This window comes from Lutra lutra, chromosome 8 (genome assembly GCF_902655055.1).
Source record: "Lutra lutra chromosome 8, mLutLut1.2, whole genome shotgun sequence".
Classification (NCBI taxonomy): Eukaryota; Metazoa; Chordata; class Mammalia; order Carnivora; family Mustelidae; genus Lutra; species Lutra lutra.
The window spans coordinates 57,582,435-57,597,593 of NC_062285.1; the positions used below are offsets into that span (position 1 = coordinate 57,582,435).

Sequence of the window (15,159 nt, forward strand, 5' to 3'; positions counted from 1 at the left end):
CAGATAGTCATTGCCTTCAAAGTCAGTAACAAAGCGACCAATGAAACAATTTTAAATACGCGGTTTCAGTACACATATGCCTCAACATATGGCATTTATTTGTTCTTAAAAGCCTGCCTGGGGTACCCGCGTGGCTCAGTTGGTTGAGCGACTGCCTTCAGCTCATGAATTCATGAACTCCATGATCCTGGAATTCTGGGATGGAGCCCAGTAACCAGGTCCCTGCTCAGCAGGGGGTCTGCTTCTCCCTCTGCCCTTCCCCCTCTCATGCTCTTTCTCTCTTTCTCTCTCTTAAATAAATAAAATCTTAAAAAGCAAAAAAAAAAGCCTTAAAAAAAGAAAAGTCTGCCTGAAAAAGAAAAATTTCACACACACACACATACCTCCTCCCATCCCCAAAAAGTATGACAGAGTGTATGGGGTATGTGTGGAAAGAGAGACATGCGTGACAAAGAAGAGTAAAATCATCTAGTTTTCTGTCATCTAGGAAAAAAATGCTGGTAAGACTGCAACAAGGCGAAGGCAGGACAAAAAGGATATATTCTTCTATCCTTCTGGTTGAAACCCAATTCTCTTTGGGTCTCTTGTGTTTCTACATGTCTTCCAAACAGAGGCAACTTTTGTTCTAGACTATCTCTTCAAGGATGTTTGTATGGTGAACAGCTTTCGAAGACAAGTACGTATCTTCCTTCAGGACAAAGGGCAGATATGTTTGCTGTCCAGAGTAATAAAGGTAATGTCTCCTCCAGGGCAAAGTTTGCACAGGCGTGCTAGCCGCTTTCCTTAAAAGCTTGGGGTTTCAGGCGTGCGCGCCTGGGTGGCTCAGTGGGTTAAGCCTCTGCCTTCAACTCAGGTCATAATCTCAGGGTCCTGGGATCGAGCCCTACATCTGGCTCTCTGCTCAGCAGGGAGCCTGCTCCCCCCTCTCTCTGCCTGCCTCTCTGCCTATCTGTGATCTGTCAAATAAATAAATAAAATCTTTAAAAAAAAATTTGCGGTTTCTGGACAGAGAGAAGCAAGATGGTGGAGGAGTAGTGGACTGAAATAACATCAGGTTGCAGGAGTTCAGCTAGATAGTTATCAAACCATTCCGAACACCTACAAACTCAACAAGAGATCAAAGACAAGAGGAGCAGCAATTCTAGGAACATAAAATTGACCACTTTCTGAAAGAGCTCTACTGACAGCGTTCAGTGAATAAAAACTCCTAAGAGCAAACTCCAGCCTGGCCCCTGGCAAGGGTGGTGCAATTCCATTTGGGGAAAGACATTTGAGAATCACTGCAACAGGCCCCTCCTGCAGATCAGCAAGCACATCCAGCCAAGACCAAGCTCACTGCTTGGTGATCCTTTAGTCTTGCAAAGTTAAATTTTTTTAATTTTACCTTTTCCTTATTCTAATTTTTTAAAACCTTTCCTCTTTCCTCTTTTAACTTGTTAACTGTTTATCTTAACAATACCTTTCTAAAAAAAGAATCTTTTTAAACCTTCATTATTATAGTTATATTATACACTTCATTGTCTCTAACTTTATTTTTTGTATAGAGATTTTTCTTCTAAAAACTTTTGGGATACAATTTCTTCTAACAGATCAAAAATGTACCCTAAATCTAGCACAGGGCTTTGCTCTAGTCTCTAGCCTGAGCACATTCTACCCCCCCACACCTTTTTTTTCTTTTTCTTCTTATTCCAACCAACTTATCTTATCAATTCCTTTTTAAGAACTTTTTATTTTCATCTTAACAGTGATATTCCATCCCTTCATCGTGTTTATCCTTACTTTTGTATATATATGTTTTCCTTTCTTTAAAATTTTGGGAGGTAGTTTCTTCTAAAAGACCAAAATACACCCAAAATCAAGTGGGTGGCTCTGTTCTATTCACCAGTCATATATATATATATATTTATATATAATTATTTATATATATATATTATATATATATATTCCCCCCCTTTCTTAAAATTTCTTTTTACCCCTTCCTTCTCCCCCCAGGTTGGGGACTCTTCTGATTTGGTTAGCGGCGTATATTTTTCTGGGGTCTTTGCCACCCTTTTCGTATTTTATTTTCTCTTTATTTCATATTTTATTTTTATTTCGTATTTTATTTTCTCTTTATTTCGTATTTTATTTTCTCTTTCATATATTCTTATCTGGATAAAATGACAAGGCAGAAAAACTCACCACAAAAAGAACAACAAGAGGCAGTACTGACGGCTAGGGACCTAATCAACACAGACATTAACGATTCTCAAGGTGCTAGCTGGGCTTGAAAAAGGCATGGAAGATATCAAAGAAACCCCATCTGAAGAAATAAAATCCCTTTCTGGAGAAATAAAAGAACTAAAATCTAACCAAGCTGTAATCAAAAAAGGAATTAATGAGGTACAATCAAGAATGGAGGCTCTTGGGGCGCCTGGGTGGCTCAGATGGTTAGGCATCTGCCTTCAGCTCAGGTATGATCCCAGGATCCTGGGATCGAGCCCCACATCGGGCTCCCTGCTCGACAGGGAGTCTGCTTCTCCCTCTCTCTCTCCACTGTCTGCCCTGCTTGTGCTCTCTCACTCTGTTAACTAAATAAATAAAATCTTAAAAAAAAAAAAAAGAAGAAGAATGGAGGCTCTTACTGCTAGGATAAATGAGGCAGAAGAGAGAATTAGTGATATAGAAGACCAAATGAAAGGGAATAAAGCAGCTGAGCAAAGAGAGACAAACAACTACTGGTCCACAAGGGGAGAATTCGAGAGATAAGTGATACCATAAGACGAAACAATATTAGAATAATTGGGATTCCAGAAGAAGAAGAAAGAGAGGGGCAGAAGGTATACTGAAGCAAATTATAATAGAGAATTTCCCCAATATGGCAAAGGGAACAAGCATCAAACTCCAAGAGGCACAGAGAACACCCCCTCAAAATCAATAAAAATAGGTCCACACCTCGTCATCTAACAGTAAAACTTACTAGTCTAAGTGACAAAGAGAAAATGCTGAAAGCAGCTTGGGACAAGAATTCTGTAACATACAACGATAGAAATATTAGATTGGGGACGCCTGGATGGCTCGGTTGGTTGAGCAGCTGCCTTTGGCTCGGGTCATGATCCCAGCGTCCTGGGATCAAGTCCCACGTCAGGCTCCTTGCTCATCAGGGAGCCTGCTTCTCCCTCTGCCTCTGCCTGCCATTCTGTCTGCCTGTGCTTGCTCTCTCTCCCTCTCTCTCTCTGACAAATAAATAAAATCTTAAAAAAATAAAAAAAATAAAAAAAAAAAAAATCTCCCAACAGGGTGCCTGGGTGGCTCAGTGGGTTGGGCCTCTGCCTTCAGCTCAGGTCATGATCCCAGAGTCCTGGGATCGAGTCCCGCATCGGGCTCTCTGCTTGGCAGGGAGCCTGCCCGGCCCCCGCCTGTCTCTCTGCCTACTTGTGATCTGTCAAATAAATAAATGAAATCTTTAAAAAAAAAAAAAAAAGAAAATCTCCCAACAAACAGGAGCCTAGGGACAGACGGCATCCCAGGGGAATTCTACCAAACATTTCAAGAAGAATTAATACCTATTCTCCTGAAACTGTTCAAAAAAATAGAAATGGAAGGAAAACTGCCAAACTCATTTTATGAGGCCAGCATTACCTTAATCCCAAAACCAGACAAAGATCCCCATCAAAAAAGAGAATTACAGACCAGTATCTTTGATGAACACAGATGTGAAAATTCTCACCAAAATACTAGCCAATAGGATCCAACAGTACATTAAAAGGATGACTCACCATGACCAAGTGGGATTTATTCCTGGGCTGCAAGGTTGGTTCAACATCCTCAAATCAATGTGATACAATACATTAATAAAAGAAAGAAAAAGAACCATATGATACTCTCAATAGATGCTAAAAAAGGATTTGACTAAGTACAGCATCCTTTCTTGATCAAAACTCTCCAAGTGTAGGGATAGAAGGTACATACCTCAATATCATCAAAGCCATCTATGAAAAACCCACAGCAAATATCATTCTCAATGGGGAAAAACGAGAGCTTTTCTGCTAAGATCAGGAACACGCCAGGGATGTCCACTATCACTACTGCTATTCAACATAGTACTAGAAGTCCTAGCCTCAGCAATCAGACAACAAAAAGAAATTAAAGGCATCAGAATCGGCAAAGAAGAAGTCAAACTATCACTCTTTGCAGATGATATAATACTTTATGAGGAAAACCCAAAAGATTCCACTCCAAAACTGCTAGAACTTGTACAGGAATTCAGTAAAGTGTCAGGATATAAAATCAATGCACAGAAATCAGTTGCATTTCTCTACACCAACAACAAAACAGAACAAAGAGAAATTAAGGAGTCAATCCCATTTACAACTGCACCCAAAACCATAAGATACCTAGGAATAAACCTAACCAAAGAGGTAAAGAATCTGTACTCAGAAAACCACAAAGTACTCATGAAAGAAATTGAGGAAGACACAAAGAAATGGAAAAACGTTCTATAATCATGGATTGGAAGAACAAATATTGTGAAAATGTCTATGCTACCTAAAGCAATCTATGCATTTAATGCAATCCCTATCAAAATACCATCAATTTTTTTTTGAAGAAATGGAACAAATAATGCTAAAATTTATATGGAACCAGAAAAGACCCCGAATAACCAGAGGAAGGTTGAAAAAGAAAGCCAAAGTTGGTAGTATCACAATTCCAGACTTCAAGCTCTATTACAAAGCTGTAATCATCAAGACAGCATGGTACTGGCACAAAAACAGACACATAGATCAATGGAACAGAATAGAGAGCCCAGAAATAGACCCTCAACTGTATGGCCAACTAATCTTCGACAAAGCAGGAAAGAATGTCTAATGAAAAAAGACAGTCTCTTCAACAAATGGTGTTGGGAAAACTGGACAGTCACATGCAGAAAAATGAAACTGGACCATTTCCTTACACCACACACAAAAATAGACTCAAAATGGATGAAAGACCTCGATGTGAGACAGGAATCCATCAAAATCCTCGAGGAGAACACAGGCAGCAACCTCTTTGGCCTCAGCTGCAGCAACTTCTTCCTAGAAATATCACCAAAAGCAAGGGAAGCAAGGGCAAAAATGAAACTACTGGGACTTCATCAAGATCAAAAGCTTTTGCACAGCAAAGGAAACAGTCAACAAAACCAAAAGACAGCTGACAGAATAGGCAAAGATATTCGCAAATGACATATCAGATAAAGGGCTAGTATCCAAAATCTATAAAGAACTTACCAAACTCAACACCCAAAGAACAAATAATCCAATCAAGAAATGGGTAGAGGACATGAACAGACATTTCTGCAAAGAAGACATCCAGATGCCAACAGACACATGAAAAAAATGCTCAACATCACTCGGCATCAGGGAAATACAAATCAAAACCACAATGAGATATCACCTCACACCAGTCAGAATGGCTAAAATTAACAAGTCAGGAAACGACAGATGTTGGAGAGGATGCGGAAAAAGGGGAACCCTTCTACACTGTTGGTGGGAATGCAAGCTGGTGCAGCGACTCTTGGAAAACAGCATGGAGGTTCCTCAATAAATTGAAAATAGAGCTACTCTATGACCCAGCAATCCCACTACTGGGTATTTACCCTAAAGATACAAATGTAGTGATCCGAAGGGGCACATGCACCTGAATGTTTAAAGCAGCAATATCCACAATAGCCATTTGGAAAGAACCTAGATGTCCATCAACAGATGAACGTATAAAGAAGATGCAAGATACACACACACACACACACACACACACACAGAGGAATACTGTGCGGCCATCAAAAGAAATGAAATCTTGCCATTTGCAATGACATTAATGGAACTAGAGGGTATTATGCTGAGTGAAGTAAGTCAATCAGAGAAAGACAATGATCATATGATCTCCCTGATATGAGGAATTTGAGAGACAGAGTGGGGGGTTTGAGGGGTAGGGAAGGAAAAAAATGAAACAAGATGGGATCGGAAGGAAGACAAACCATAAGACACTCTTAATTAAAACAAACTGAGGGTTTGATTAATCACTCTTAAAACAAACTGAGGGTTGCTGGGGTGAGTGGGGGTATGGAGGGTGGATGGGTTATGGACGTTGGGGAGCGTATGTGATATGGTGAGTGCTGTGAAGTGCGTAAGCCTGACGATTCACAGACCTGTACCCCTGGGGCAAATAATACGTTATATGTTAATAAAATAATAAAAAATTTTTTTTAAAGATTAAAAAAAAGTTTGGGGTTTCTTAAGCTTGGAGTCCCCCTCAGCAATGATGCAAACTCTACAGTACTCTGTGCAATTTGGAGGGCAAGGGAGACTGAGCAAACATGAAATCCACACTATTTGCTATACCATGAGTTATAAAACCCCTTTTCTCTGAACCAGGATTTTCTTTTTTTTTTTTTTTTTAAGATTTTATTTATTTATTTGACAGACAGAGATCACAAGTAGGCAGAGAGAGAGAGAGAGGAGGAGGAGGCAGGCTTCCCGCGGAGCAGAGAGCCCGATGCGGGGCTCGATCCCAGGACCCTGGGATCATGACCTGAGCCGAAGGCAGAGGCTTTAATCCACTGAGCCACCCAGGCGCCCCTGAACCAGGATTTTCATGTCTTCTGCCAACATCCATGAAACTGAGGCACTCTACCTTATTAGCTTGCACTCATATTTCTTGACACTTCTCTGTCCTTCACTTATATTCTGAAGACTCTAGATTCCAAACGACCAGGGTAAAATTTGAGCTAGTGTAAGAACAAAGAGTAAACAGAATTGCATATCAAGATAGATCTGAACTGCTCTCAAAGGAGAGAGGGATATGAAAGACCAGGGGTTTTTTTCTAGGTAAAGATAGGAGACCCTCTTCCCCCTATTAAGCTGGGACTTCCAAAGGGCCTTACTGCCTTGAGAGTAAAGTAATAGAAGGAAAGTTGCATGGATATGGGGAAGGAAGGGCTGAAGCCTCAAAGCCTTAAAATGGTTCCCCAGAGATCTGGTAACTCTAAGTTCTTTCTGGAGAAAGGCACTCTCATCCTTGGCCACAAAGAATTCCCATAAACAATTTTTCAAGATCATTACACAGCAAAAAATAAAAAATAATCACACAAAGTACATGAGCAAGAAGCAAAAACAAAAGACAGCAGAATCAGACATATTATAAAACAATTATGCTTACCATGTTTAAAGAAGATTATGCTTCAAGATAAGCTTGAAAGTATCTTCAGGAAAGACAAAACTACAGTAGACTGGAAAATGAACCAGATACAGCACATTAGACAGACGTAGAAGAAAAATCAGTGCACTGGATGACAGGAAAGAAACTGTATGAACTGAAACACAGAGACAGATGCAAAACATAAAATGCTGGGGCGCCTGGGTGGCTCAGTGGGTTAAGCCGCTGCCTTCGGCTCAGGTCATGGTCTCAGGGTCCTGGGATCGAGTCCCGTGTCGGGTTCTCTGCTCAGCGGGGAGCCTGCTTCTCTCTCTCTCTCTCTGCCTGCCTCTCTGCCTACTTGTGATCTCTGTCAAATTAAAAAAAAAAAAAAAAAAAACATAAAATGCTAAGACATGAAGGATAGAGTAAGAAGGACAAAGAGAGTTGTTCAGAGGCAAAATGTGAAAAGATAATGGCTGAAATGTTCTATAACTAATGATAGGCACTAATCCATAGATACAAGAAGCTTACTAACTCCCATGTGGAATAAATAAAAAGAATTCTAATAAAAACACAACATAATGGAAGCCACAGAACACCTGAAGATAAGGACTTTATAAAAGCCACTAAAGGAAAAAAAAAAAAAGACTGATTATATTTAAAATAGCAGTAGTCAGAGGACTTCTCAAGGGCAACAGTGAAAGACAGAACCCAGCACAATGTGGAGGGAAAAAAAAAAAGGTAGAATTCTATGCCCAATGAAAATCCTTTTCAAAAAGAGCTAGGTATTTTTAACAAAGAAAAGTAGTCACCACTATCTGCTGAGTTACATCAAATGAAATTCTAAAGCAGTAGTCCTCAAAAGGAAAAATTTTTACCCTCACTGACATCTGGGTTGTCAAAATGTGGGGAGCTGCTGTCATCTAGTGGGCAGAGGCCAGGAATGTTGCTAGCCATCTTACAATGCACAGTCCCTTACAACTAAACTATCCAGCCCCAAGTACCTACAGTGCTAAAGTTTTTCTAAAGCATATACTTAAGATTAAAAAAAAAGTAATCTCAAATGAAATTTTAGACATGTATGAAAGAATGTAGAGCAAAGAAGGAAATATGTGGGGAAAAAAAATCAAATAATTTGACTGCATGAAATAATTATGTTTTATGGGCTTAAAAGAGAAAAAGATAAAATTAAGTCCGAACAATGACAGTAAGAAAGAGGATAAATGAAAATAAGTGTTCTAAGGTTACTGGATTATCTGAGAGTAAAGGTATAACTTTAGACCTTACTAAGGAAATGTTCTATAATTAGGATAATCACTACAACAGTGGGAATCAAGTCTACGTGCAGTCCAAACTGATGTAAGTAATGATGAGACAGAATGAAAAGAAATGATTCAAAAGAAGACAAGAAGGAAAAGAAAAAGAAACATGGAATATGTGGGTCAAAAAGCACAAAGAAAGATGGTAGTTCTAAGCTTCTATGTGTCAGTAATTACGTTAAATGTACATGGACCAAAGTTCTGTTAAAAATCTAGGAGACTACAAGGGCACCGGGGTGGCTCAGTCAGTTAATCATCTGCCTTTGGCTCAAGTCATGATCCCATGAACCTGGGATAGAGAGCCCTGAGTGGGGCTCCCTGCTGAGCAGGGAGAGGTTCTTCCTCTCCCCCCCAGTCCACTCATGCTCTCTCACTATCTCTCTCTCAAATAAATAAAATCTTAAAAAAAAAAAATCCAGGAGACTACAACGGCATTACTGTCTGTGACGACATGGATGTACCTTTAGGGCATTATGCTAAGTGAAATTAAGTCAGAGAAAAACAAATAACCTATGATCTCACTTATATGTGGAATCTAAAACAAACAAAAAAAACCTAAACTCACAAAGAGAATAGACTGGTGGTTACCAGAGGTGGGGGGTGGGAATAAGTGAAATGGTGAATGTGGTCAAAAGGTTCAAACTTCCAGTTATAAAATAAATAAGTCAGGGGATATAATGTACAGCATAATGACTACAGTTAATAATAATACTGTATTATGTATCTGAAAGTTACAGAGAGTAAATATTAAAAGTCCTCATCACAAGAAAAAAAGATTATAACTATTATGGTGATGCAATGAAATTTTTTTTAAACATTTTCTTTTTTTGATAGAGAGAGAGAGAGAGAGAGATCACAAGTAGGCAGAGAGGCAGGCAGAAAGAGAGGGGGAAGCAGGCTCCCTGCCAGAGCAGAGGGCCCTCTCGATCCCAGGACCCTGAGATCATGACCTGAACCAAAGGCAGAGGCCCAACCCACTGAGCCACCCAGGCGCCCCTATGGTGATGAATGTTAACAAGACTTATTGTGATGATCATCTGGCAGTGTATACAAATACTGAATCACTATCTTGTACACTTGTAACTAATATAATGTTGTATCTCAAAAACAAAAACAAAACACCAAACCCAACCACACCAAAACCACAATGAGATACACATATCCACTAGATGGTTTAACTTAAAGAAATAAGAAACTCACAATACCAATTTGGGCACTTAGGTGGATCAACAATTCTCATACACTTTTTTTTTTTTTTTTTTTTAATTTATTTGAGAGAGAGAGCAGGCACATGCAGGGGTGGGATGGGGAAGCACAGAGCCCGATAGCAGGGCTCCATTCTTGAACTTGAGATCATGACCTGAGCCAAAATCAAAGAGTCAGAAGCTTAATGGACTGAGCCACCCTCGCACTCCAGTTCTCATGCACTTCTGATGGTGTTAAAAACTGGCACAAGACTGCAAAACTGTCGGCAGTATCTTCTGTAACTAAACATTTGCATACCCTATGACCAAACAATTATGTGTAGCACAGACATATACAAGAATGTGCAATAAGCACAATTCGGGGCGGCTGGGTGGCTCAGGCGTTAAGCATCTGTCTTGTGCTCAGGTCATGATCCCAGAGCCCTGGAAAGGGCTCCCTGCTCAGCGGGAAGCCTGCTTCTCCCTCTCTCACTCCCCCTGCTTGTGTTCCTCTCTTGCTGTGTCTCTCTTCGTCAAAAATCTTTTTAAAAAAGCACAATTCACAGTATCTAATAACTAGGGGAGGGAGGGAAATGGGTAGTCCAGGAGACTAGATTTTTTTTTAAAAAAATCTAGCTTTAGGTGTTAACAAGAGATACATTTAAAATATAAGGACACAAAAAATTTGAAAGTGAAAGCACAGGAAAAAAAGATGCCTTTAAGATACTACCAAATTAAAGCCAAGTAGTATCATATTAGACTTTAATACTTTAAAAAGTATTTCTGGAAATAAAGATACAAAAAAAAGGGACAATTCTCCTGGAATATTCAATAATTTAAAAACCTACTAATCAAGCGCCTTCTTAGTGCAGTAGGCAGCACATCATCGGTCTCATAATCTGAAAGTCCTAAAAACCTACAGTCCTAGAATAACATGGCCTTGTATGATATACTCCATCACAGAGCAAAAACTGAAGAACCCACTAGAAGAAATCAGTCCACGATTATACTAGAAGATTAATACATTTCTCTCAGCCTTTGAATAAGCAGACAAAAAGTGATAAAGATACAGAAGATTTTAGAAGATTTACGTGTTAGAGAGCAGGAGAGAGAGCAAGTTAGCAAAAGCAGGGGGAGTGTCAGGCAGAGCAAGAAGCAGGCTCTCCACTGAACAGGGAGCCCAATTCAGGACTTGATCCCAAGACCCTGGGATCATGATCTGAACTTAAGGTGGATGCTCATGACTGAGCCACCCAGGCATCCCAAGATACATAAAAGTTAATCAACAAAATCAACTTGACCTAATGTATAGAGCTCTGCATTCAACAATCATAGAATATACTTTCTTTTCAAGCATGCACTAAACATTTTTTAAAATTTACCACAGATTCTATGAGAACAAAGTTGTATTGTAAATTAGTTCTTAGTTTATTAATTTTGGAATCAAGGTTATACATATTCTACTACTTCAAAGGAAGAGGCATTAAGGAATCACAAAACTGGGGCACCTGGGTGGCTCAGTCAGTTAAGTGTCTGACTCTTGATTTCAGTTCAGGTCATGGGACAGAGCCCCATGTCAGGTCCTGTCCATACCAGATTCTCCACCCCCACCCCCACTTATGTACTACTCTCTCAAAATAAATACAATCTTAAAAAAAGAGAACCACAAAATTGCTTCTCAGATAAAATACTCAAAATTATATCATTATTTAGAAAAATGCACTGAATATGAAAAATCTGAGATACAACTCAGTATTTTTTTAATGAACACACCAAAGGTGGGAGTCTTAACCTTAAGAACAGAAACTTTCTGATTACAGTGCCTCTGAACTGTTGTAGGTGATACAATGTGGTAAACTTTCTTCTAAGGCCCAAATGTTCTTAGTTCTATTATCACAAAGCCTCTTTTATCAACAGAATGCTACCATGTGTACTCCTATTTCCTTTGAAGAAACTCACATATAATCAAGATCTCCTGGGGGGGCGCCTGGGTGGCTCAGTGGGTTAAAGCCTCTGCCTTCGGCTCAGGTCATGATCCCAGGGTCCTGGGATCGGAGCCCCACATCGGGCTCTCTGCTCTGCAGGAGGCCTGCTTCCTCCTCTCTCTCTCTGCCTGCCTCTCTGCCTACTTGTGATCTCTGTCCGTCAGATGAATAAATAAAATCTTAAAAAAAAAAAAATAAGATCTCCTGGGTTTCCAACATCCACACATTTTCAGTAAACTCACCAACTCTACCTTACCACATTGTAATACTACTACCACACTTCAGTTGTGGGTGAGAATATTCATTCTGTATTTGGGGAAATATTCACCTCTTACCACAGATTTTTAAGATGAGATCTCTCATGTCAAATTCTTCCATATACATTAAACTTAAATTATGAACCTGCCGGGGCGCCTGGGTGGCTCAGTGGGTTAAAGCCTCTGCTTTCGGCTCAGGTCATGATCCCAGGGTCCTGGGATCGAGCCCGGCATCGGGCTCTCTGCTCAGCGGGGAGCCTGCTTCTTCCTCTCTCTCTGCCTACTTGTGATCTCTGTCAAATAAATAAATAAAATCTTTAAAAAAAAAATTATGAACCTGCCTACTCTCTTAATTCAAACATATTATTTTACATAATTTGGGGCAGTTATCTAACATATTTACAGGCCAGCTCCAGAATATTATAACACTACAGACACAATTACTATTATAAGATGACGTATCTAAATTATCCCAAAATGTCTAGAATGGGTAAAATTTCATTACACCATGATACTTACAAATTGTATCTACTCTCACATCCCTCCGAAGAAATCACATATTCTTTATAAATATATTTTCTCATACTTCCCCAAGCTAAGAGTCATCCATTCAATAAATAACTCATTTCATCCTATCTGCAAAATAAACAGATAGATGATGAGAACAACTGAGCTGTTTATAACTCTTAATCTGCTTTTCAAAATGAAAGATCTTTCCAAGCATCCATGGAATATTCAAAATACCATAACCTAGATAATAAAAAAACTTTAACAAATTTAAAAGAATTGTATTGGGTGAGACTGGTGGTGGGTGTTATGGAGGGCACGTACTGCATGGAGCACTGGGGTGGTACATAAACAATGAATTCTGGTACACTGAAAAGAAATTTAAAAAATAAAAAATTAATTTAAAAAAAAAGAATTGTAATCACACAGAATATGTTTTCTGACCATAATGGACTGAAACTAGAAATCAGTAACAGAATTACAACAGAACATCATTAAACACATGGACACTAAACAACACACTCCTCACTAAGCAACTGTCAAAGAGGAAGTATAAAAAGAAATTTAAAATATACACAGAAGTGAATGAAAATGGAACTGCAACATATTAAAATTGTGGAAGGCATCTCTAACAGTGCCGAGAGGGAAAAAATATAGCATTAAATGTTTTCAATAACAAAGAGAAAAGATCTCAAATCCATAATGTAAATTCTGGGAGCACCTGGCTGGTTCAGTCAGAAGAGCGTACAACTCTTGATCTAGGGATTGAGAATTCAGGCCCCAAGCGGAGCACAGAAATTCCTAAACAACAACAACAACAACAACAATACAACACAAAACAAACAGAAAAAATAATATGATCCTCACTCAAGAAACCAGAAAAAGAAAGTAGAAAAAGATGAACAAAATAAGCTCAAATTGGGGCGCCTGGGTGGCTCAGTGGGTTAAGCCGCTGCCTTCGGCTCAGGTCATGATCTCAGAGTCCTGGGATCGAGCCCCGCATCAGGCTCTCCACTCAGCAGGGAGCCTGCTTCCTCCTCTCTCTCTGCCTGCCTCTCTGCCTGCTTGTGATCTCTCTGTCAAATAAATAAAATCTTAAAAAAAAAAAAAAAAACTCTAAAAAAAAAAAAATAAGCTCAAATTGAGCGGATGGAAGAGAATAATAAAGATTAACAGAAATCAATAAACTGAAAACAGGAAAAAAGAGAAAATCAATAAAACAAAAAGCTAGTTTTCTGGGTGGGGGTGGTGGTCAATGAAATCTATAAACCCTGGAAAGACTGACAAAAATTAAAAAAAAAGAGAAGACGCAAATCACCAATACAAGTAAGGAATCAGGGGTATCATTATAGACCTGTGAAAATTAATTAAAGGAAACCTTATTAAACTGGAGTGGGAGGACAGATTTTGGGGAGGGGGGTGTATTACCCACTCAATGTCAATTACAGGAAGCATTACCAATTATAGGCTCCAACAGGGAAACACAGTACACTGCATTTCCTAGAAGAAATTATCCCTGCATTTCAGCTAATGAGAAACTATCATTACCCTGAACTCATGCTTTTCTCCAATGAAAAAATGTTTCTTTCAAAACAACCCTTTCCAATTTCTTCCTCCTGCTCCATAAAACAATGTTCTTCTCCTGCGTTTGTGAGATGTGTCTATGGTTTTGCCAAAACTCTGCATGTCTCAAATTACAATTTTCTGTTATTCCCAAATAAACCCATGTTTGCTGATAAAGTAAATGTTTTAAGGTTAATTTTTTTTTTAAGATTTTATTTATTTCTTTGACAGACAGAGGTCACAAGTAGGCAGAGAGGCAGGCAGAGAGAGAGAGAGGGAAGCAGGCTCCCTGCTGAGCAGAGAGGCCGATGCGGGACTCAATCCCAAGACCCTGAGATCATGACCCGAGCCGAAGGCAGCGGCCCAACCCACTGAGCCACCCAGGCGCCCTTAAGGTTAATTTTTTTTAAAAGATTTATTATTTGAGAGAGAGAGAGAGCACGCACATGCAAGCTAGCAGAGGGAGAGGGAGAAGGAATCATAAGCAGACTCCCTGCCTGGCAGAGCACAGAGCCCAACACTGGGGTCAATCCCATGACCCTGAGATCATGACCTGAGCTGAAATCAAGAGTCAGATGCCTAAACAAATGTGCCACTCAGGCACCCCTAAGGTTAATTTTTAATAATTTTTAATATCATTTGGTGATGAGAAGTGAGGTCAAGGGAAGATCCCCACAATAACTGTTTGGTAAGCAAACAGGCACCCAGTAGCCACAGAGATAATTGAGTTCACTACTTTCTTACATACCCTGGAGTCTGAAGGTTAAGTTTCCCCCTATATTCAAATTCTACTCTTTGTGTTTGGTCTCTCTAGGGTTTCTTAAAGATCTACTTTAAGGCTTTGTCTTTTCTGAGAATACTCCTTTGGCCTTCAGTCCATCTCCTTTTTAGAACCAGAGTTTTCCCACTGAACTGTACTAAATTTCAGTCTGATTCCTCTGGAACTGGGCTGTTCCTACTAGAATGTGCTGGCCTTTGGTCTGATTCCTTTTGGAACCAGGCTGCTCCTCTTGAAACAGTTCTGTTTAGGAATTGGTTTTTTGCTCTAGAAAACAAAGAAAACCCTAAAAAATGGGATCTCTCTCATCAAATTGCTTTGCAGCACCCCCCCATACTGGGACCCTGGCCTGATTTTATATTTATTTTAATTTTTTATTAAAATTTTTTTAAGTTTTATAGATTTATAGGTAAT

General features: G+C 39.4%; 1 protein-coding gene across 5 annotated transcripts in view; it reads right to left on the bottom strand.

Annotated features, from left to right (window-relative positions):
* ATF1 (activating transcription factor 1) overlaps positions 1–15,159 on the bottom strand; it is an 87,518-nt gene that overhangs the window by 43,081 nt on the left and 29,278 nt on the right. Inside the window, exon 1 of one of the 5 annotated variants that reach the window (XM_047741042.1) lies at positions 7,174–7,196. The exons of the other annotated variants lie outside the window; for them this stretch is intronic. Coding sequence (XP_047596998.1) covers positions 7,174–7,176 — 3 coding nt within the window. The 5' untranslated portion in view covers positions 7,177–7,196. Of the gene's footprint in view, positions 1–7,173; positions 7,197–15,159 lie in introns of those variants that run through there. 5 annotated transcript variants of the gene reach the window in all.